Genomic DNA, 24,735 nt, shown 5'->3' with positions numbered 1-24,735 from the left:
CTTTTTTTCCCCTTCTTTTTTTTCCCCTTCTTTTTTTTCCCCTTCTTTTTTTTCCCCTTCTTTTTTTTCCCCTTCTTTCTTTTTTTTCCCCTTCTTTCTTTTTTTTCCCCTTCTTTCTTTTTTTCCCCTTCTTTCTTTTTTTTCCCCTTCTTTCTTTTTTTTCCCCTTCTTTCTTTTTTTTCCCCTTCTTTCTTTTTTTTCCCCCTTCTTTCTTTTTTTTCCCCTTCTTTCTTTTTTTTCCCCTTCTTTCTTTTTTTTCCCCTTCTTTCTTTTTTTTCCCCTTCGTTTTCTTTTTTTCCCTCTTCTTTCTTTTTTTTCCCCTTCTTTCTTTTTTTCCCCTTCTTTCTTTTTTTTCCCCTTCTTTCTTTTTTTTCCCCTTCTTTCTTTTTTTCCCCTTCTTTCTTTTTTTTCCCCTTCTTTCTTTTTTTTCCCTTCTTTCTTTTTTTCCCCTTCTTCTTTTTCCCCTTCTTTTTTTTCCCCTTCTTTCTTTTTTCCCCTCTTTCTTTTTTTCCCCTTCTTTCTTTTTTTCCCCTTCTTCTTTTTTTCCCCTTCTTTCTTTTTTTCCCCCTTCTTTCTTTTTTTCCCCCTTCTTTCTTTTTTTCCCCTTCTTTCTTTTTTTCCCTTCTTTCTTTTTTCCCCTTCCTTCTTTTTTTTCCCTTCTTTCTTTTTTTTCCCCTTCTTTCTTTTTTTTCCCCTTCTTTCTTTTTTTTCCCCTTCTTTCTTTTTTTTCCCCTTCTTTCTTTTTTTTCCCCTTCTTTCTTTTTTTCCCCTTCTTTCTTTTTTTCCCTTCTTTCTTTTTTTCCCCTTCTTTCTTTTTTTTCCCCTTCTTTCTTTTTTTTCCCCTTCTTTCTTTTTTTCCCCTTCTTTCTTTTTTTTCCCCTTCTTTCTTTTTTTTCCCCTTCTTTCTTTTTTTTCCCCCTTCTTTCTTTTTTTTCCCCTTCTTTCTTTTTTTTCCCCCTTCTTTCTTTTTTTCCCCCTTCTTTCTTTTTTTCCCCCTTCTTTCTTTTTTTCCCCCTTCTTTCTTTTTTCCCCTCTTTCTTTTTTTCCCCTTCTTCTTTTTTCCCTTCTTTCTTTTTTTCCCCTTCTTTCTTTTTTTTCCCCCTTCTTTCTTTTTTTCCCCTTCTTTCTTTTTTTCCCTTCTTCTTTTTTCCCCTTCTTTCTTTTTTCCCCTTCTTTCTTTTTTTCCCCTTCTTTCTTTTTTTCCCCTTCTTTCTTTTTTTCCCCTTCTTTCTTTTTTTCCCCTTCTTTCTTTTTTTCCCCCTTCTTTCTTTTTTTTCCCCTTCTTTCTTTTTTTTCCCCTTCTTTCTTTTTTTTCCCCTTCTTTCTTTTTTTTCCCCTTCTTTCTTTTTTTCCCCTTCTTTCTTTTTTTTCCCCTTCTTTCTTTTTTTTCCCCTTCTTTCTTTCTCTCCTTTCTTTCTCTCCTTTCTTTCTCTCCTTTCTTTCTCTCCTTTCTTTCTCTCCTTTCTTTTTTTTTCCCTGAGAAACTTTTCAGAGAATTTTAGGAAATAAAGGAAACAACTGTCAGGAAGCAAAAAGTGGGAAAAGGAAGAAAGTTAGTATACCACAGAGACAGAATCTTGGTCTTTCTGTTTTGTGGCCCTTTCCAGAGACACTGTCTACAGTTGCATCCGCTGCTCCTGGGGAAAGTTCATTTTTCTCACGCACTCATGAAGAGCTTCTCTGCTTTTTGCTGAATCTTCCTCTGTCTACCTTCATTCCAGTACTCTTTACTCTTTGCTGTGCTGTTAAATGCAGCAAGTGTTGAAAAAGCCAAAATGCAAGATTACCTATATTACAGTCAACCCCTGATTTTACTGCCGGCTTGAAAGCAGTCTGGAGTGTGTGGTGTCTGGAATGGTATCTTGCTGTGGCAGTATTTGCTGGAAAGAATCAGCCACCAGTGCCTTTCAGGAAGATTGCACAGCCCCACTGTGCACCCCGTGTTAATGTCCTGTTGTGTGGAGGCACTCTGTATATTCCTCTACAGGGGAACAACATCATTGCTCTTGGCTGTGGCTTCTGGTACAATGAGTAAGTGAAAGAGATAAGGTGAAACTAAACTCCAGTGAAAAGAATGAGCCCCTCACTTCAGTATAATCCCTGCCATATATCTGCCTAACAGCATGTTTCCTATTGACAAAATGCAAATGACATTTATTTTTCTGGTTTTGATTTGCTTACAGAAAGCAGCAGCAGTCTAATCCGTGCAGCAAACACTGAGTAACTTTATCTTCTGTATAAATTTTTATTATTGCTGTATAGAGCGCATCAAAGAGCCCAGTTTGAATGGGAGAAAATCACACTTTAAGTAAATGGTTATAAAAGCTGTTATTTTTCACTTGAAGTGATTATCTTCTAGGTTTCTGGTAGTGATTATGGGAAATTTCCAACTTCAGATAAATAACCATGACTCGTATCCATCTGTCATTCCTGAGCCCCATCTTCTGCCCCCACTTAACTGTCTTTGAGGCTTACCTAGTGGAGGGCATGTGACCAAAGCTACAGGAAAAAGCAAATACACAGTCTTCTAGAAAAAGAAACCTCTCAACTCTGAAGGAATGGCAAAATCTCTTCCAATAGACTTAGGCCGTGACTTTTGAAAATGCTTGTGTCCTGTGGTTAATTAGACCAGTATGTTAGTACGGGTCTCCAAAATACTGTGAGAGTGGTGAGAGCTCCTGGACAGTCTGAAGGGTGTTGCTGTGGCTGCCCCATGGCGTGTTGTGTTGTCATATATATTGTAGATGAAAATCAGCTGATTATAACCCAGCCTGCTGATACTCTGAACTCAAGGCTCTCTTTCGGCTTGTTTTGTTGAAATTGTTTTTTCTAACAGGGTACAGATCTGCATTATGCACCTGGTGAGGAATGAGTTGCCTTTCTCCTTAAAGATTCAGGGATGTTCTAAGTTCACTTTGCATCATGTTTTGTCACCCAATACACATGGTCTTTATGTATGCCCTCTTTCCAGTCTCACTCTTATCTCTTCGTTAGATTTGCATGTATTGGAAGAGGTTACCATCTATTTCCAGGTGATGCTTCTGTTTCGGAATACTATCCCATCTTCACTGTCTGTGTGCTGTCACTACCACCTAGTACAGTCACTTCCCTTTTCTTAAACCGCTGCCTTTCCTTGACTCTGATTGTCTTCTGGTAATTCTTCTCCTAATTTTAACTGTTGATTCAGTATATTTAGAAAAAAATTCTTGTTCCTCTTCCAGATTTTTAGGAGCCTTAGGAGAGAGGTTTCTGGTCTCCTGGTTTTCTTTTCTTAGGGCAAGACTTCAAAGCAGGAGCTGAGTTGCCTTCCTAGGGTAGAGATGTCTGCAGATCTGTCTCCTGTCTAGATTAAAATCATGGTTATCTGTCATCAATCTCCTCACACTTGAAAATTAGCTCAGTGTTGTTGAGTGAAAGGTTATGAGTTATTTCTTTATTGTTAAGGACATTGTTGGTGTTTTGTTTTGTTACTCTGTCTTGCATCCCAGCCTTTCTTGGACTTGGTTCCTCTGTGGAGCCTCACGCCCAGCTGTTTCTTCCAGGCTCTTTTTGAGGTGTGACCTTTTCATGTAGTCTCAGAGCCCACGTTCTCCCCTCATTACTAGTACCACAGCTTACCTTCTCCTCCTGATGTGCTGTCAGATCCTAAATGCAAACTCTCCAGATGGGAAAGTCCCTCTGCCATCTCCGTCATCAGGAAGGTAATCATTATCACTATTTCATCTTGGTTTGCTTTCTCCACTGTTATTACACAGTGAGTTTGCTTTCAGAGCCCTGCGCTTTTTGTCTCTAGCACACCTTTGAAATTGTCACTCGCCAGTGCCGAGGGATACACTTGGAGCAGGTACTGGCTGTGCAGTTGCAGTGAGAGCTGCAGGTTGTGTCCTGCGTGAGAGAAATGTCGGGAGCCCCAGACAAGGTCGGGGCTGTGACCTGGTGCTGACCCCAGGAACCGGCACTGGCCAGGTGACCGGACACTGGCACATAGCAGGAGCTAAGGACTCGGGTATAAAAGCCCAGGGGTTCTGTTGTTCAGGCTCCCTCTCCAGAGGCACCAGATCAAGCTGGTTTTGTGTTATGCATCACGATTAAATGACTTAAAGGAACCAGAGATTTGGGACTCTACGATGGGAAACCAGGGTTTATCCGGTAAGGAAACCTTGTCTGACTGTGTGAGTGTGGGGTGTGCAGGGAGTCAAGTAGGGCGCCCATTGGGTCACTGTAGCTACCCACTGTGTAGGGGCTTCAGTCCCAGCAGTGGAAGTGTCTGGTCGTAGGAGTGTGACTGCCAGAGTGACTCCTGGGTAGTCAGACAGGAAAGTTTCTGTAGCACCAGTAAGATGTCAGTATGAGAAACCAGCCTTCACCATTTACATGTATGCTGGGACACAGAGTGGCATGTCTGGTTCTGACATGCAGCTTTCCTTACTGGGGAAGACTTGGATATACAGCTACCAAGAAGAAATTAGTGTTCTTCAAAACTTTGGTGCTTAAATAAGCAATCGTGGCATGGTTGTTAAAGACAAACAACTATTATGAGACTAAGTGGTGTCTATTGCAGTTGAAAATGGCAGAAGTATTTGCTTTAGGTTACCTGACTTAGCCTGAGAAAGGCTACAGTCCTTGTTGTGTTCTCAATCTGGTGGGGGCATGTATGTTCCTTTCTCTCTCTTCTGTGATGGCATAAGCTCTTGAAACTTTGTGGTGGGTTGACTCAGACAGCACTGAGAACTACAGCTCTAGGTTAACTTTTTTTAAAGCTTGCTGCTCACCTGTTGGAGTTTATGCAGTAAGAGAAAGACAGGAATTTATAGCCAGGGTTGAAGAAAGATGAGGCTATTTGCTCTGATTTAGATCAGCTTAAATCCTGTTGAGGACATGTGCCTTTAGGTAATCACAGCCATTTACACAAAGCAGCAGTTAGTTTGATATAGTGCTTCTGCTCCTGACCAGTGATACCATTCCATACTGTCATCATTGCATGGATTTGGACTCTATGATCTCTGTAGGTGCAGAGGTTGTCATTTTGTATGGTTGGGTTTTTTTTTCTCGCTGGCTGAAACACCATTTTGCCTACCAGTTAATATCTGTTTATTGTTTGTTTGGGTTTTTTTTTTCACATAGCTCTTGCTTAAACTGCATTCACTTGCAAAGGTTGATTCTATGTCTGATCTGTGAGGTGAGACGTAAGACTACAGAAATATTAAATATTCTAAAAGTGCTGAGTGATTGATCATTGGAGGAGGGGCAAGATGATACTTCATTAGCATCCTGCTGAAGCATTTTTTCTGCCCTTCTGTTTTCGTACTGCTGCATATTTGGGCATTGTTTTTGTATGCTGGGATATAAAAGAGGGGGGAGTGTGTCCTGTATCGGGTACCAACTCCAAAGGACTTTAGTGGGTTTTATGCCTATAAGTTAGAGCATACTTTAACCACTGCCATAGTGAAATGCTCCTAGAGCAACTGACATTATGGAGGTCTTTTTTTCAGAGAATTAACACTTTTACAGCCTCACAGTTAACTTCTGGCAGTCCTTGTGATTACTTCTCATTGGTGCAGCGCTTTAAGGGGTTGTCATGTGACACAACAGAACAGCTTGAAGTACCACTTGCCTGTGGGGAAATAACCTAATAGTGAATTCAGTTGTTTTCTCCGGACAGAAAACTGTGGGATTTTTCTTACATCATGTGTAAGGCCTAGATGAATTTGCCCAGCTAGTAAGGCTGAACATCCCAGAGTTTGCACAGCTAACCATCCTCTCTGAAGGCCCTGAAACGCAGGTAATTCAGTACATCTTTTTGAGCAAGAAAATGTGGTTAACAGCAGCCTTTTATGACCCCTTGCATCTGCACAGTGCAAAAAAAGTCCTTGCAGAAACAAGTCTCAAAGAGCAATTAAAAGCTTTTGATCTTTGAAAGGAAATTTTCTGGTTCGGTGATTGGGGAACTTGAACTTAATTGTGGTAGATAGGCTTTTTATTGACATAGAATATCATGCGAGGAAATTTAAACCTTTAAAATTTAGCCCCTGCAATTGTTAGAAAAACAATAAAATAACCACAGTGTTTCTTGTTAAATGGAAGGGGTTTTTTTCATCACTTCTGTTGCTGTTTGTTACTCCTTTAAATTTGATGCTGAATGAATCAAACTCAGTCTTGCTGCTGTTGCATTTCAGGCATGATCTCAGTATTTTCCGGGCAGAATGTCAGCTTGGCGTGTTTTTTGGGAAATTGGAGTAGTATGATGGATCACATGAGCTTATTATCTTCTTGTTTACCCTTACTCCCCAATTAATTTCTCTTAGGTATATCTGTTTGATACGAAAACCAATGGCAGGTAATTACAAGTGTATTGTTAAATGAAAGACAGGAATAATGAAATCTAAATTCTGTCCCAAGATTTCTTGTAGGTCTTCTGCATTATTGTGCATAAATCATTTAGTAATTTGTTTTTGTGAAGACAAAAATAATGTTTTCCTCAGGGTGGTGTTATAGCAGTGTGCCATAGAATCATAGAATATGCTGTGTTGGAAGGGACCCATCAGGATCATCAAGTTCAACTCCTGGCCCTGCACAGGCCACCCCGGGAGTCACACCCGAGAGCATTGTCCAAACACTTCTTGAACTCTGTCAAGGCTGGTGCTGTGACCACTTCCCTGGGGAGCCTGTTCCAGTGCCCATACACCCTCTGGGTGAAGAACCTTTGTCTAATATCCAACCTAAACCTGTCCTGATATGGCTTCAGGCCATTCGCTTTGGTCCTGTCACTGGTCACCAGAGAGAAGAGATCAGTGTCTGTCCCTCCTTTTCAACTCCTGGTAAGTTGTAGAGCACAAAGGTCTCCCCTGTCTCTTCCAGGCTGAACAGACCAAGTGCCCTCAGCCCCTCCTCACGTGGCTTCCCCTCAAGGCCCTTCACCATCCTCATGGCCTTCCTTCGGACAGACTCTAACAGCTTTATATCATTTTTATATTGTGGCACCCAAAACTGCCCCAGCACTCGAGGTGAGGCCGCCCCAGTGCAGAGCAGAGCAGGACAATCCCCTCCCTTGCCCGGCTGGCCATGCTGTGCCTGATGTACCCCGGGGCACGGGTGGCCCTCCTGGCTGCCAGGGCACTGATGGCTCAGATTCAACTTCCCAGTGAGCAGGACCCCCAGGTCCCTTTCCACAGCACTACTCCAGCTTCTCATTCCCTAATCTACACACACAACCGGTGTTGCCCTGTCCCAAGTGCAGAATCCAGCACTTGCCCTTGTTAAACTTCACACAGTTGGTGTCCTTCAAAGGTATGAAAAATGAAAAGTTTTTATCTTTCCTGCTTCTTTAAGGAAGCGGTGTGGATAGCTTTAGCTTGGATAAGAACAGCATAAAATCTCCATTTGACCTTCTTGCTGGGGAATGCTTCGCTTTCGAGGTGCATTAGTTCAGTAATCTAAAGTATTCCTTCCTGCTTATTTCTGCTTCCTTTTTCTGTTTAAACTGTACTAGTTTGGAGCTGTGTTCACTCTGCACTGTTAATGGCCCATAGCCTGTTTCCCTTCCACCACACTAAGTGTGGCGAGAGCCTGCAGACCTGCGGGATGTATTTTTGGTGTGTACTCAAGCAGCTGCACTGCTGCTGAGACAAGCAAATGTCGAAGCTTTAGTGAAATGCCCAGTCCCCCAAATATAGAATCGAGCCACAAAGTCTGCAGGATTAAAGTAAGGCTGTTCACCTTGGCTCACTTCCTGCACATGTTGTTGCAAGGAAAAAGCAAATGGTTGTTTATTAGGGAATGATTTAAAAGATTATATTTAATTAAGGTGCTTGCATGGCTAAGTGCTGAAATGCAGCCACCTACTACAGGGAATGTGCCAATTGCTTCGACTAATGCTGTAAGATAGTTAGAAGAAGATACTCTGTTCTATGGTGGGGACCCTGATGGATTAATTGATCTCCAGTTCAACAAAGGCAGCTTTTGCAGTGAGGAAGGAATGGGTGAATGATGGGCATTGGATAGTAGTCAGTATTCCTTGCCACAGTAGTTTTTCTGTGTAAATTAAAAGAAGCTATTCATTCTAGTGCTCTGAGAGGGTTTTCCCATTGTCTTTGACTTCCCTCAGTAATATTTAGCCTTTAATTTGAAGTTACCGTAGGAGTTTCTGATCTTTTGGCTAGGACTGATCCATTTTAAATCTTGAAAATGCCAGATACCAAATATACCACATCTCATGGATCATGGTTGGAAAACTGAAGGAGGGAAAGTTGAACCTGATCAATGAGCAGTTGCCTGAGTAATCACTAATTTACCTGCTGCTTCAGTGAAGAAACATTTTTCAGCACTTGTATTGCAGTGGGACTATCAATCTGCCTTTACAAATAACCCTCATAACTTCTAATATAGCATAAGCACTGTAAACATCAGGCAGTTTAAATGAGGATAGGGATTAAAACTGTTCAAGGGGATTTGAGTTGTCAGATAATCAGTAGCAGGTGTCCTTTACTTGTGGCAGATGGCTTAGGTGTTGTCAGAGGTTTTACTGCAGAGCAAGAGAGAGCTTGTCTTACTCTTTGCTTCCCAAAGCCAGCCTGAGTATGCACTGGCATGCTTTTCTTCTGTTCTGGCAAGGACCTTTGCAGCGAGCATAGGAAAGCAAATCAAACTGAAGACTGGCATTTATGCTGATTTATATGATGCACTTACGAACCTTCAGCTGCAAACAACTTTTTGAGTAATACCAGAAGTGTTTATTTGAGAGATGGAAAGTACACTTCATCTTCTTTGATGTATTTTCCTTACCTTTTTGGTGCTGTTAATGAGCAATCTTTTAATACCCTACATGCTTGAAGTCAGTATGGGCACCTTTGTCTTCAAAACTAGTGCCTTGTTTTTATTTTAACAAGGGGTGAAGTGCATGCAGTAAAGAGGTTGAGCAAGTTTGTTCCACAGTCTCTCTGGGTGGCTGTGAGACTCCTGACTTTCTCCCATAAGCACAGATCATCTCTGCCTTGTGTTTCAGTGCAGTGAGTGTTAAGCCAAGTCTGCCTTAATGCCACTGGTGTTATCTTGCTGACAACATACTTCTATTGCCAGTGAAGTTTGTGCATGCACGTGCAGAACTGAAGTTTATAGGCAAAGCAGTTTCTTCGTGCTTGGCTTTTGAATTCCTCCTCTGAGTGCATCACCTACATTAGTAGGTCTCTGTGAAGAAGACATGGCATGAGTCAGATGCTTCATGTCAATATAAAAAAGTTGGAAAAGAAACATTTGTGCTGAAGGGCTAAATTTACAGAAGGAAGTGGACCTGAAAGTAAGTGTCTGTAAGTAGTTTGTGTTCTCTGAGGAATCAAATCTTGTAATAGCCTACCAGTCACTTGACACTGCTTATTTGCAGTCTTAAGACCACAGAGGAACATCAAAAAGTGCTTGTTCAAGTCTGCTAATATTGCTCGTTTTTCTTTAGTTGTGATGTGTTTTCCCGGTGATCAAATATTGGCAGGTATTGAAGGTATGTCTTTTTGATGCCATCTTGCTGCAAATTCCAGCGGCTGACTCGCTGTAGTCTCTCTCCTTTTGTTTTCATAACATTTTGCAGATTTCAGTAGAGTTAAAACAGATTTCTGATGTGTTTATATCAAACCTGGTGTGGATTTGTACCTGGCAAGGGTTTAAGCAGAAATGAAAAATGAGTATGGAGTATAATGTGTGCATGGTGTGACAGGAAAGTATCATTAGTAACCATTCAGCCTCACAGCTACATACCAGCCTGATCAAAATAATGCTCTTCACATATGAAAAGCTTTAAGCAGCAATCCATTGAAAGTATCCAGTGAAGATCCCGTGATTCGCAGAAAAGACATGCCAGAGGTTTGGCATTGAAGAGTTCATGCTTCATCCTTGGTGATAGATGCTTTTTGCCAAGAGGCTGAAGTTACTGGCATTGTTCATGAGGGCATTGAAGACATAAGTGTCTTGTATTTCTTCCTCAAAACCTCCTTGGCCAAGCTGATTGCCTGTTTGTACTGATTATACTTTCTGGTATGGAGCTGTGTGATCAGTAATGATCTGTTATGTAATGTGCACAATTCTCTGGAGTGCTTTCAGGTAAAGGTGGTTTTGTGAAGGATATCCTTGACTTGCTTTCTTAATACAGTGTGAAGTGCTTGCTCAGTATGACTTGTCCTTTAATTTATTTTTCCCTGATTCTTTTTCAGGAAATATTAAATATTTAGATACCAACATTTTTGGAAGTGGCTGCTAAAACAGATTGATTTTCCTTACTCAGTCCCCTTCAGAGTGAAACATGAGTCCGTTTTTTTTACATTCAGCCCAGATGGTATGCTGCTTAAAGTGAGCAATGTGTTGCAGTGAAAATGGACTACTTTCCCCTTCTTTCCGTCCTCCTTTACTTAACTGAACACATCCATGTAGCTCCTATTTGGGTTGAATTCAAAATTAATCAAAGAGGCTGCAGGGTAAGTATGTCAACTGTTGGAATGCCAGCTCTGCCAGATTGAAGGAGTTTCTGCTCCTGCCAACAGACAGTGCAGCTAGTTGGCTACACAAAACCTGACATCTTTATGGACCTTGTTAGAAAATGGACACGAGGGTGTGGTTTGGTCCTTTCTGTGTCTGTCTTGAGTGTGTCTGTAACGCTGCCTCTCCTTGTGCGTGCACAGCCCTACATTGGGCTGTGTGCTGAGTGGGCAGGAACGTCGCATTCCTGAGGGCTGGGAGCTGAGGACTGCACTGAGGATTTCTTTGAGGGTTTTTTAAAATCCATTAGGAGAGACTTGCAAAGTATGAGGGAAGCAGAAGGAGTAATACCATTTAAAACAGTTCCACATGTGCCATTGTTTTGACAGTTTTTTATCCACCAATGGATTTTTTGGGCATGGAGTAATGCATGAAGCAAGTTTCTAGATGTATTGGCTGTGGCTCTCAAATTGCTCTCTGTAACATGCAACTCTCCTAGGAGGTGATGGAGGTCATGTTTTAAGAGAAGTATTGGTTTCTTTGAAATTGGATTGAGTCAGAGTTCCGTGTTCCCAATTCGGAGCAAAGCTTGGGTAGAGCTATCTGCAAGTATCTTGATTTTCCACTATCTTTTGTTTGTTTGGTGAAAGGGTTATTAATACATCCTTGCTTTAAAAGAATATTTGGGATAAGGTTATTGTATGACAAAGGAAATCCTGTAAACAACTCACTGGGTAACAAAATTTGATACCTGTTCCTGGAATGTTGCTTCAATCTAATAGGATAGAAGTATGGTATTTATTCAAAGGAGTTTTTGAAAGGAACAGGGACTTGATAGTGCTTTTTTAGGGAGGTTGGTTCTTGTTCGTGCTTTTTGCTTTTTGAAACTCTAAAAATTTCTACAATTAGTTAGCTTGGTCTAAATTTTTTTCATTAAAGGAATATGGAGATCATGCTTTTCAGGCAAGATAACAACAGTAGATCTGATGGGAGCTGAGCTTTGGTTATTCTGCTCAGGAGGTGTTAACAGTGCATCCAGTTGTTACGTTTTCTCTCAGGAACACCAGGATGCTTCATGGGGAAAAGGTAGTTCTGTAGCTGGGGCGGGTAGCTGTGAGACCTGCTGTTGGTTCTTAGCTAGCAGCTTGCCCACGTGGAGAAGTCTCACTTAAATGCTCACAGAAGGACTTTTCATTTTGAATAGGTGCTACTTCCACGTGGAAGGGAGCAGGGTGGATGAGAGATACAGATATGAGGTTAGATAAGAAGGTAGTGTAGAGCAATGGAGAGAGATGCCGTGAGATTGGCACCTCTTTGTTGTTGCAGCCTAAATGTACTGCCTTAGTTGCTTAGGTTCTGAGAGAGCAAAAGCCTTGGTAATTTCTAGTTCTCTTGTCAAGCTTGAATAAGCTCTGTTTTATAGCAGAGATTTATTCTTAGCCAGGGCATTCCAGTTTTGTAATATCTGAGAACTTGTAAATTCTAGTGAAAGTTATGGATATTACCAGGAAAGTCTTCCAGTAGTACCATACTGACTGGAAAGCTGCTTTTGAGGGGACTGTGGAGAAGGGAGTTAGAGTCTGCTGTTGAAGCTCTTACATACTTCATGACATAGAGTACATGGTATATTGACTGAACTTCTACATTGCAAAGAATACTGAGATATCTCCTTCCTATCTTGATCTGACAATGGCATCCTGTAATTTTGCAATACTGTGGTAGATTTCCTCCAGAGGTGGTGTTCGTGCAGTGGGAGTTGTTTGCTAATAAAAGGTTGTGTAAATGCTGACAGCTTCACTCTGCAGCTCTCTGAGTGTGGTGGTTTTCATTTGGTCATTACTTAGCAGGTACATGTCAGTGATACAAAGACTGATCTGAATGTGTTCAATTACTGTTGTAAGGGGGAAAAACGCCATAAGCAACAACGAAGCCCTCGCTGGTTGAACATAGAAGTGCAGAACTCGGTTAACAGTGATGCTGTAAGGCTGCACTAGCCTGGGGGTGCTTATTGACGAGCACCATATCCGTTCAGTGCTCCATGGCAGGAGTAGCCAAGGATAAACTGTTGCCATTGCTGATTTAAATTCAGGGACTCAGGCACAAAGGCAAAGTTGGGGTGTAGCATTTCCCCAGGAGCTGCTGGGAGCAGTGAGGGTCCTGCCTGACTGGGCTGGAGCTGAGCTTGTTCCAGTGTGCTGTAGGCTGTAACAGTGTAGAGAACAAACCTGCTGTTATCTCCGTGGGAAGAACAATGATGCAGGGAATGAAACTGAGGTTTGAATGACACTCCTAAAAGATGTCTAATTACCAGCCACATGCCTGGGCATGCTTCTTGGTGGCCATCACTCTCTCTCTTTAAGGTGCTACAGCAGGAGAGTTACAGGTAGCTCTGGGTGTGTGGACAGTGGCTCAGATTGCCCCGTTGCCTCAGAAGACCTTATTTCCACCTTTTTTTTCTGAACTACATTATCTTTTTAACAGCTCAGGGCAAATTTCCATTAAGGCATCTGCTCTGTGCTGGTACATTCTTGAAACATCCCCAGGAAAGTCAGCCATTTGCAAGAAATAGCCTTTGAAAGGGAATACATTGTTTGAGACAGACATAGGCGTAAAGAGCCTACCTCCCTGAAGCATTCCTCTTGTGTCTTTTGAAGCAGTGATGTGAATCTTAGCAGTTTTGCCTGTGTCATGGATGGAGCATTTTGATATGTTGTGGGGGAGGAAGGGAACTGGCTACATCTGGCTGATTCAGGAGTTTCTGAAAAGCCTCATGCACTAATCATGCTATAAAGCTTATTATTTTGGTAGATGTGTTTTCCAAAGATGCCTGTAGAAAGCAAATTCCTCCCAGGGACTTCAGGAATGCTAGGAAAAAGGTCTTACCTGAAACTTCTTATCCTGATAGTTGTGATCTGCTCTGTGCCCTGTGCAGCACTGAAGAATGGGGCACTCTCCATGTTGTGTTCATAATGGTTTTCCTTGCCCTTGGTGTTCAGGCTTTCCTGGGAGAGGAAGGAGTTGGACTCAAAGAGCAACAGGAAGCAACATGGTGTAGGGGTTGGGCAGTAGGTTGGGCAGAACCAACCACAGCTCTGCAGTTCCAAAAACTTCCCCCAGAGTTCCAAAAATAATGTGCTTATTGTCAAAACAGATAAATGATAAGTAAATGGTTAAGCTTTGTGTCAGCTTTGTTTGTTCTTCCTGGTTCTGAACCATGAGGGTATGCAGGTTGGCAGGGAGGATGTTTCTGTGACACCTCCATCCTTACCTGGGAAGGAGGTTTTTGCCTACTCAAGTGCATGTTGCCTGGGACTAGTCTGGACTATGACAAGAAGACAAGGGGAAGGATACTATTTTTCTTACTCTCTGCCTTGTCTTGTAGCTTCCCCCCAGCTCTGTGACAGGTCATGCCATTTTTATGCTTATTAAAGCGTTTGAGTGTCATTATCCTTCCTTCACTGAAGTTCGTGTTTCTGTGATACCTGCATTCCAAAAAACAATGCACGAAGTGAGAAAAAATTTAATCTACAAAGAGTAGATTATAATGTCTGAGTAGTGCTGTGTTCAACGTTGAAGGCAAAGCTCTAGATTTCTTTTTCTCACTGTTCTCTTGATTTCCAGTATCCTGCTACTGGCAGACTCAGTGTGCCAGCTGCCTTACTAGCCTGTGGACAGATGTATGCTAGGGGACTGTATGAACACCAAGAAGCTCAATTCTGACTTTGATCAGCAGCACTGTGTTTAAAACTTAATTGAAAACCTGGTACGAATGTCAGTGTGTTACCTTGTGCACAGCCCTTGGCTAACAAGAACAACAACAAAGTATTCTGCAAGCTAAGAACCGATCTGACAAAAGCATGGGAGGATAGAACTGAGTTCATGGGAGGATGTAGCCTCATCTGTTTTACTTCTGTTTAGACTGACCCTGTGAAGAGGAGAGAATTTTTTTTAAACAAACATTGCTTTGACCTGAGTATACATAGAGGCCGCATGTGTGTTCTTAGAAAGAAAATAGCAAAAGGAAATCTGCAAAATAGAGTGTGAGAATGGAGAACAGATAAAATGAGAATTTAGGAAAAAGAAAGTGCTAGCAAGTACCATGCTCGGGATACTGATAGGATAATGACAAAATAACCAGGGTCAGGGTCCATTTGTTTCATCTTCATTCAACCACTGATAAGCATCTCGCTCTGTGCTGCCTTTGTTAAATCCTCAATAAACTTACCTCTCTTTCATTTGTTGCAGACAGCCAACTGTTGCCTGGGAATAACTTCACGAATGAATGCAACATTCCTGGAAACTTCATGTGCAGTAATGGACGCTGTATCCCCGGGGCCTGGCAGTGTGATGGGCTGCCGGACTGCTTTGATGACAGTGATGAGAAGGAATGCCGTAAGTGACCATTGCTGTGGCCTTATCATGCTTTGTATCACAGGCCTTGGCTAACTAGTGTTACTGCTGTGTTCTGTAGTGTGTGTTAGAGAAGGAGCAAAGCTGCTGCCGCTTTCCTCATTTAGATCTTGTTGAAAAATACACACGGGCTTTATTGTTTCAGGTCTTTAGTGTTCTTCAGTGTCCAATTTTATTACAGCACCTGGGGAGGTGCCCGAACAGATGGATAAATTGAGATGGACTTGACTTACAATTCTTCCAATATAAGAGTGATGCTCTGTGATTTTTAGGGATCCTGCATGTACTGCTTCAGCACACTGGTCTAGTGCTATAAGCTGACCTTCACTGCCATCAAACCTAGTTCCTTTCATTTTAGAATTGTTGACTGTATCCTGTGATTTTTGTTCTCCCCAATCAAAATGAACTCTATGAACTTTAATAATAACTTTCTAAAAAATAGGCTAAAATAATTTGCTAATTGGTGTTTTTAAGTTAGAACTTGTATTCTAGAGAGCTAAAAAAGTCTGACCTGGTTCTCATCTGTTTCATCTTTTTCTTAGCGTTAAGTAAGATTTAGTTAATGTTACTCAGCCATAACATGATACTTTCTAGCCTGCACGTGTTAACGAGACAGCAAAATTATGCTGTAGCATAATGCTGTGATTTGAAATCCAGTTGAGAGTGAAAGAAGTAAAATTTCATGTGATTCTAGAACAGCTGAGAAATTTCTGAGACGTTACTGGTTTTCATGTGGCAAATGTGGTTTCTTTATGTGTGTACTTTACAGAGATTTTCATTACACTTAAACTGAATTTATAAGAAGCTTACCTTTCCCAGGATACTTCTAAGACAACATTAGCCTTGCTTATGGAGCAGAAGGAAAAAATAAGAGCTTTTTTCAAATTATCTGACTAGAGATACAGTGTGTTGTTAAATGCTCTTGCTTTTTAAATTTGATTCCTTTTCTTTAACCCCAGTAATCCATCGCCTTTAAATAATGGGGCTTTAATAACTGTGCTGTGTAAATCTCCATGTGTAGTTTTGCTTTCAGCCAGTGAGCTTTTTCACTTTCTAAAGAATTAAAAGTATCTGTATGAAGTATCTAATGCTTTGCAGTCTTTATAAATCATCAGGCTTGTGTTGCAACATTGAAGACAGGTTAGTTTAATTTTTTTTCACACTTAAATGTTAACATTAAAGGATAGGCCTGTTACAAGGCTTGATCAGTGTCATGCATATCTGTTTAAACCGTAGCAGAAATTATATCAGTGGCAGCTTTGGCAAGAATAAAAATATCTTAAGTTCAGCCTGTACCTTTCAGTGAGATGTTCCTGATGACAACAACTGTGTGACTCAGGTTCCTCGTTACTTTGCTCCTGAGCAGACTGCTGGCATGACTTTTGGTGTGCTTTTTCTACTTCTTAAAACAAGCTGATTGATGGTACTTCTTTGTATTATTAGGATACACACCAGGAGTTTTTGTGTCTCTAAGAATGTTGTCATTGTCTGCCTTGCATAAATTTTCTTTCATTTGATACAATTAGATGATGTTTATGAAGATTTTCTTAATGAAAGCTGGACTGAGTATTTACTCAGGAATCAGTAACAGGAAAATATGCTTTCTGACTCCGTTCAAAAATTTTCTTACCAAAATCAGTTTGGTGTGGTGAATTACAGACAGTAATAAACATAGTAACTGACAATAAAATATAAATAGCTGTAAATGGCAGTTCATAAAAGCTGTTCTTGTCACCACAGACTCAAATAAACCTCAATGATGTAGGCTGTGCTGCAGCTATGAATTTTAAGTTGCTGCGGAACGGTCCTTCCTGGGTTTTTTTCAAGTACTTTTATCCAGCTTGATTGGCTGACAGTTTCTGGAGGAGCATCCTTTTGATCCTGCACAAATTGATGGAGATAATTAGACTGTTCTTTCCTCTTGCCATACATCTATCTGCTATTGGATCGCCCTCACAAATGTAAAATTAGCATACAAAAGAGACTTGCAGGGAGAGCAATCGATTTGAATCCTATGCTGGCCTACTGTTAGCAGGTCAGATAAGTCAAAACAGAATGGAGGTAGTGCTCGTTTGAATCTCCACATTTGTAATGTTTCCAACCAGTCTTTTATATTATAAAGTAATCAAAAGTTGGATGGGCTTATACAGACCAAATCTGGGGTCAGATTTGTTCCTAGCTCAGAGAAAAAAGTGTTGAAAAGCAGCCCTATACATACAAAATTTTATTTTTTAAATCATCTTAAGCTAAACTTTGTTACTTTCCTTCCACTGGAATAGGGCTCTACTTCCTAGAGCTTACCTTGCAGCGAAATTAGAGTCCTTTGTTTCTGCTGTGATTTTGCTTTGCAGTAGCTGAGCTGTTGATGGTGAACACAAAGCCATAGGAGTTGCATTAGCAACATGAGGTGGCTAAGTTCCCAGTGTGTCACTACTCACAGCTGTACTTTAAGCTGCTTCGTCTGTGATTCCTCCTCAAGTAACTATTTCACATTGAGAAGTGTTAACCTTCCTTAAAAATGTCTGTGTGTAAGAGTTTGGTTACAGGGTTTGTTTGTTGTGAAGATGAGTACGCTGTGTTTTGGCATGCCCATGAGGAAGCAGTCCTGCAGACATGTGTGGTTATGTGGAAAGTCTTTCTCTTTTGGTTTGTCTTACTGTTGGACATCCACATTCAACCATAGTTTATCAATTCTGTTGCTGTAGCATCTCATCCTGTCTGTCCCCATTTAAACAGGAAAACTTTGAACTCAGGGTCTGGTTCTCATTTTTTGTGGTCAGCAAGTAGAAAAGTGATGGTCTGGCTGTGAGGAGGAAATAAGATGCAAAGCAGAATTACCTGCACATTGTCCATCCTTGTCTTACCTCTTTCCTGTCTTGCTTTTGTCCCTTTTCTGTCTCCTCTTCTGCAGGGCCATCTCTGTTAACCACGTCACTTTGCTTGTGGCCTTTCTCTTCATCTCCCACACTTGTCAGAACCCACATGCCCACATACCATCTGTCATCTTCCATGCTTCCTCTGTACCCTTACCCTTACCTTAACGCTTCCTATGCCAGCTGTCTTTGTGCTACGTAGTGCACAGAACATTTCTCATACCCTTGCCTTCACTTATGGTGATGTGATGACTGAAAAATGTTACCTGGTTTTATCTGGGGAGGAGGGTCGAGGAAAGGCATGGAAGGGAGGGAATAAGCTGAGACAGTGACTTCTCATTGTTGTAAATAAGAACCACTTCTTGAAGAACAGCCTTGCTTTTTTTTTTCCTGCAGGCCAATAATTGAGCTCGAAAAGGATTAGTTTACCATATCAATGTGAATGTTTTGTGAGTACTTCCAGTTCTCTGTAGTTTGAGTAATGTGCTATCATCAGTGTATCTCCCAATGGAGAACTGCTTTGTAGTTAATCCCCTTGTCTTCTGGTTCTCATCGGCTGGATTGCTCCTTAGCCTGTGTAGTCCAGTACCTGTCATGCATGTTTCTTTGAAGTATTGGTATTACTACTGCTTTACACCTGTGTGAATGATTTTTAAAGGAAGCTGAGGCTCTTCTTAACAAACGCAGAATCTTAACCAACAGGACCTCCCTGTGAAGCTTGGAGGGATTGCATAGATCCTAAATCCTCCTCTGCTTGCACACCAGGCATTACAGATAGCTGGGGTTAGTGCTTGCCCTGGTCGGGTTGGGAGCTGCATGCTGTCAGCACTCAGTTCTTTCTGTTACCAGATATGGAAGATCCAAAATTTTCCAAAACAGAGAGCCTGAATGGAAGAAGCCTAGAAATGTGTGCTTGCATGTTTTGAAACGTTTTTAGGTAAATTAATTATCTCTAGTGCTGACTTCTATACCTACCTGCCGACCTATTCCTTTGAAGCCAAGACCTGCATCTCGCTCTTGGAAGGATTCTCATCTTGAGATTTCAGAGTGCACTAATATTCTTAGTTAAGCTCCTAATTTACTCTGTTATCTCTGTTTCCTCTTTCCTTTGCTCTTTGTACACCTTTGTATTAGATTATTACAGAGAGAACATTGTGAGCACAGAATGGCTTTTGTCACTAATGAGCAGCAGCTAGTGGGGAGATGGCATGTGCTGCCTTTGTCAGCTAACAAGGAGCAGATGGTGGGGATTCGGAGCATGGCACATCATCCACACTAAGGGCCTGGCATGACAGCAGCCAGAATTAGAGACACACCAAGTACCCAGAAGTCTAGATTTTCCTTCATTGCTCTTCTGAGAGATGCCAAATTTGTATGTTCAGCTATGAGCAAATAGTGGCACACAGTGAATCAGTGACTAGCTCTGTTAATCCAAGGGCTAAAGAGTGGGCTAGAAAAAACCTGTATGCAAGGATAGCCTTGGGGCAGTGTGTTCTCATGTCCGAAACCTCTGTCTCTCTTGTTTCTGTTTCCGGTTGTCACCGCTGCTCATTCAATACAAACGTAAAGGTAAAGCAGGTTTCTGAGTCAATGCTAGAAGTTGTGACTGGGTTGTATAGGTGTCTGAACAATGGGGCATCATCCATGCTTGTAAGGATGTGCTGCCAAAACACTCCTGGGCTGGCTAGCAAGAGCTGGTCTCTAGGGACATCCAGAACTGTGGTAATAAAGAGCTCATTTCATCACCAGCAATCCATCGTCATCAAACCTTGCTCTGATCATCCTTCAGACAGAGCAAGTCTCCTCCATGGGGAAGAATGTCTTTATTAAATGAAGTGCTGCGTGAAAATGGTCCATTATAACTAGGATTCCCCAGACAGGTATTGAAGCCACCTGCCAAGCAGGCTTCCACTAAAGGTCAGTTTTGTCTCTTTGCCTGAGACACTTGTGCTTGCAGGGAACCCAGTGCAATCAGAACTGAAAGTTTTATAATACCTGCGGTCCTGAGTTGCACTCAGCATGGTGTGGTGAGCCAAGCTTTTCTGCAGCTTCATAGCAGCAGGCTAACTCTCATGGTCCTGAACACTGTGACTCATATTTGGGCAATCTGAGAAATCTGTTTAATCCAGGTGTCTAGTAGATCTGGTAAGAGCATTTCTGTTTCTGTGTCAGGGAATTGAAGCCCTTGGCACCCCTGCTGAAGCCAGAGTCCTGGTGACAAACACCCTCAGAACTCCTGCACCTGGTAGGCTGAGTGCCATTGTGCAAGGATGAAGGTGTGAGATGGGAATGTTTTCTGGTTATGGTTGCGATCATGCTTCTATTGCTGGTTTTGCCAGCATTTTTAACTGTCTTTGTCAGGTTAGTTGAATAATATTTGAGATAGTCCTGTAATTACTTGTTCATTGCTGATATGTTGGCATATTAATCTTTGATTTAATCTTCTCTTGTGTGTCTCTTAACTATGTTCTTGCTTTTACCCTGTAGATTTGGAACTGTGTGTTTATATATAATAAACACGACCTATTTTGTCACATTCCATTCTGTATCTGTCTTTCTATGTTGAGTATGTTTGCATTTCCGTTTAGTCTATCTAAATGCACACAAGGTTTTGTATAAATGCTTTATAGTCTCAGAAGATTTTATAAATCTGGTGTCGTCAGGGTGTGGAGTGCTGGGCTGGGAGATGTGGCACAGCTAAGCCTGCATCATTCAAAGTATTTGTATCTGCACACTTGCTCTAAATCTTCGTTGTCTCTGCACTGATGGAGACTCAACCTGGATTAGCAGTATATTGCACTTTGAAATTGCAGCCCACAGTAACCATTTTTAAGTTTCCCCGTGGTTTGCTATACCTTATTTTCCTTATGTTTGACATCTCCAATATAAACCTTTCTTACCAGAGAAATGTTTACTGCTCCCTCTGGTGTTCACTTGCAACAGGCGTTGGAGCTCCCCCCGCTGAGGAGCGGCGGGGCCGCGGGTTTGTCACGATCAGTTTCACACGGCGGCGGAGGAGAGAGAAAGTCTTTGCAGGGGAGTGCCAGATGAAACCTCCGCTCTGCAATTAGTAGCCCGGGTTTCCTAGATCATGTGAAGAATGTTTTCCTGTGCTCTAAACCCTTTCATCTGGGAAACTGAAACTCTTAGAGAACAAAGACAGATTAGCTAGGTTTTCTTCAGGTGAATTTTGGCTGGCTTAATTTTCAGTTTCAGCATTCAGTTTCTACAAAAGAGGTAGTTTTTTAACAACTGCATCTGAGAGCTGTAAAGTATTTAAAAAAAGAAAAAAATCCCACTGAAACCAAAGTCATGTCTGAGGAAGTTGGTCTGTCATTGGAGAAGCTCTTGAGTGCAAGAACTCCTACACTGGCTGGCACGGGCTGCAGTAGGGAGGAGGTGGATTGAGTGGGGACTGCAAGAGCTTCAAAGCCATGTCATATGCTTGGAAGCCTCAAATGAGAGCTGTCAGACTGCCTTGTCCTGCCCTCTTTGATGTAGGGTATATTTCAGGAGGTGGCTTTTAGATTTGTTGCTGTTCAATGCTTTAAAAAAAAAAAAACGAAACATAAATCATGGAGTTTGCCCTCAATCAAGATTATGCTTTGAGTCTGCTCTACAGGAAGCTCACAAGTTGATATACTAAGGCACATTAGGTATCCATGCTTTTCACTTTGTAAGTCCCAAAATTATAATGGAGGCAAAGGCAAAATTTATTACTAAAGGGTCATTACTAACAACCTAAATCATTCTGGTGGCAGTCTGAATTTAGATGTGTGTCCTCTCCTTGCATTACAGTTTGCTGTGAGAGCAGTCAAAATCCTAACTTCCACACTGCTAAGAATAAGTAACCAGCTTTAGTAGGCACTTTAAAAGACAGAGAAAAAAGGTCTTGTAGAGACAATGAGTTCTGCAATCTTTATAAGCTATTTAATGCGTGCTTGTTATGATAGTACAGTTATTACAGCTGAAGACATTTTGCTTGGATTTAACCACTCAGCAGGGTCAGTCTAATGAATGGCTTTCATGTACAGGAGCAAAGAGCACAAAGTAACTCTGGCTCCTATCCTTTCAAATACTAGGCTTTCAGTTCAACAAACAGAGCTCAGTGCACTGAAGAATGAGATGCAGTGTTTTGTTAAAAAGAAATGTCTGCCCAGTTCAGAAGGGGTTGTCTAAACCACTTGAGATCTAGAAACACAGCAGTGGGCCAAGACTTGGGCAGGACTAATCCTACCCATCAGTAAAGATTACTGACATGGAATTAATATTCAGTAGCCCCAGAAAATTATTCTGAAGCATCAGTTAAAGCCAGGTGTAGACAAGGGATAATTCTACAGAAAATGAGGGGCAGGGTGATATTTTCAAGAAATGTTTTCACATTCCTGGGATTAAGATTCAGCCTTGCATACCTGCAACAAGTTTTTGGACTGCCCCATCATGTGTAAAGGTGAAGGCAATCTCAGCTGTTGCAGTCTGTAGCTGCTAGCCAGGTGCATTTTTAGCTTTGAGAAGTCCTCATTGCTGATAAGTTGTATTCTGTCTTGCTAGTAAACAGCATATAGTAGTGTGAGCTAAATAGCTGTGAAGTGGACTTGTATCAAAACTCACTACATTTTGGAGAAGATAAGTATTCATTAGTTGCTTATTTGCAAGTAAGTGATTTAGTGACCTGGCACTTAAAAAAAACCCTAAATAAACCCAAAAAATCCTAAAAGGGGAACTCCAGCATCAAGACCACTTTTTCACATCTGAAGATTTTGTTACAACCTTATGATTGTAAAACGATTCAAAAGTATTAGACCTGAATTTGTAGTCTTTAGTTCATCAAATCTCTGTTTACTACTTTGGGAAGTGTGGAGTGGCTGTGATAAGGTTCACAGTACTTACCAGAGGTTTAGGTGGCTGTGAGCTTTGGTCGTTGTCTGTGTGTAGTTGTGGAGGTGATGACAAGCCTCTGCTGCAAATGGATGTGTCCCAAGACAGATGAAAGGTTGATACAAACAATGAAGCTAGTTGTCAAATACTGATGGATTTGAAGTGCTCTGTAATCCCCTGTGAGCATGAAAGAGGGTGATACAGGCACAATGAGTAAGGTAAAGGCATAAATATAAAAGCAGTACATTAAAATAACTAGTATAATTACAGCAAATTGAATACTTCATAGCTCTGAGTAGTGCTAAAATCTACATGAAAGGTGGAACTGTGAGGCTTGTGGCGTTTTTTGAGAGTATGATCTGGGAGTTTGACTTTCCTTGTAAACAGGACTAACTGTCTACCTTTGTGGTGCCCTGCCTTACACTACATCTCCATCTAGTGCATTTTAAATGCTTACAGAGAAAAGAAGATTGTAAGGAATCACAGAATCTCAGTATCACAGAATGATTGGAATTGGAAGGGATTTCTGAAGGTCATAGTCAAACCCCCCTGCTATAGCAGGTTCACCTGGAGCCAATTGCACAGGATCATGTTCAGGTGCCTTTTTAATATCTCCAGAGAAGAAGACTTGAGAACTTCTCTGACCAGCACTAGCTCTGGACAGAGTACTCCCAACACAGCTTCACCAGGGCAAGGTAGAGAGGAATTGGCTTTTGTCCAGTCCTCAGGTACCTCTCCTGTTCTCCATGATCTTTCAGAGATGATGGAGAGTGGCTTCACAATAGCGTCTTTCAACATGTGTCGGTGCATCCCATTGGGGCCCATGGATTTGTGGGTGTCAAGTTTGCCTGATCTCTAACCTGTTCTTCCCCAGCCAAGGCAAAGTAAATTTTTCTCCAGACTTTCTCTCTTGCCTCCATGGTTTGGGATTCCCAAGGGCTGGCCTTAGTAAAGACTGAAGCAAAAATGCATTCAGTATCTCAGCTGTCTCTGTGTTCTCTGTCACCAGGGTCTCCACCTCATTCCCAAATGGGTGGGCCCAGATTTTCCCTCATCTTCCTTTTGCTACTGATGTACTTGAAGCCCTTCTTGGTGTCCTTGACATCCATTGCCAGTTAATTCTAAATGGACCTTAGCTTTCTTGTCGCTTCCCTGTCTACTCTGACAGTGTTCCTATGTTCTTCCCAAGTGGCTTGTCCCCTTCTCCACCTTCCAGAATATTTCTTTTTGTTTGAAATTTGCCAGAAGCTCCTCGCTTATTCATGCAGGTCTTCTGCCCCCTTTGCTTGATTTTTTTTATTCATAGGGATGCACCTGCCCCCTTTTGCATCGCTATGAATAAGAAATCAAACAATCTTGAGGTTGAAGGAAACGTTACTTGAGTATTAACCAACTCTCTTGGATCCTCCTACCTTCTAGGGCCATAACTCATACGATTCTTCCTCCAGATTCCTTTGGCCTTGAGGATGCCAAAGTTAGCTCTCATGTAGTCCAGGCTGTAATTCTAGTTACTGCTGACTTCCTCCACTCAGGATCTTGAATTCCGTGGTCTCATGGTCACTGCAGTCAAGGCTGCCCCCAGTCTTCACACCCCCAGCCAGTCCTTCCTTGTTTGTCAGTGCAAGGTCCAGCAGCACACCTCTCCTCGATGGATCCTCCACCACCTGTGTCAAAGTGTTACCATCAGTGCTGTGCAGGAACCTCCTGGGCTCCTGTGTGCCCACAGGAGTTGTTTTTCCAGCAGAGATCAGGGCAGGAGTTCCCCATGAACACCAGAACCTGTGACTGTGAGGCTGCTTCCAGCTGATGGGAGAATTCCTCATTGACTTCCTCTTCCTGACAGGGTGGCCTCTAGCAAACACCCACAGCAGTGTCACTCACGTTGTCCCTGAATTTTACCCATCAGCTCTTGTCTTGTTCTTCACCCAGCCTGAGGCAGAGCTCGATAGAGCCCAGCTGCTCTCTCACACAAAGAGCAGTTCCACCACCTCCCCTTGCTGGTCTGTCTCTCCTAAAAAGGTCGTAGCCATCCCTGACAGCGTTCCAGTCATGTGAGCTGTCCCACCATGTCTCTGTAACTGCAGTGACATCGTGCACACAGACCTCTCATTCTGCC

At 41.9% G+C, this 24,735-nt stretch overlaps 1 protein-coding gene across 3 annotated transcripts in view; it reads left to right on the top strand.

Moving 5' to 3' along the window:
• The window catches only part of LDLRAD3 (low density lipoprotein receptor class A domain containing 3), a 109,172-nt gene that overhangs the window by 21,773 nt on the left and 62,664 nt on the right, over nucleotides 1–24,735 (top strand). For all 3 annotated transcript variants that reach the window (XM_039552973.1, XM_039552972.1, XM_039552971.1), the window contains exon 2: nucleotides 14,704–14,850. In XM_039552973.1, coding sequence (XP_039408907.1) covers nucleotides 14,704–14,850 — 147 coding nt within the window. The remainder of the gene's footprint in view (nucleotides 1–14,703; nucleotides 14,851–24,735) is intronic.

The sequence above is a fragment of the Corvus cornix genome, chromosome 5 (genome assembly GCF_000738735.6).
Source record: "Corvus cornix cornix isolate S_Up_H32 chromosome 5, ASM73873v5, whole genome shotgun sequence".
Classification (NCBI taxonomy): domain Eukaryota; kingdom Metazoa; phylum Chordata; class Aves; order Passeriformes; family Corvidae; genus Corvus; species Corvus cornix.
This window is presented reverse-complemented; position numbering and strand designations above follow the sequence as displayed.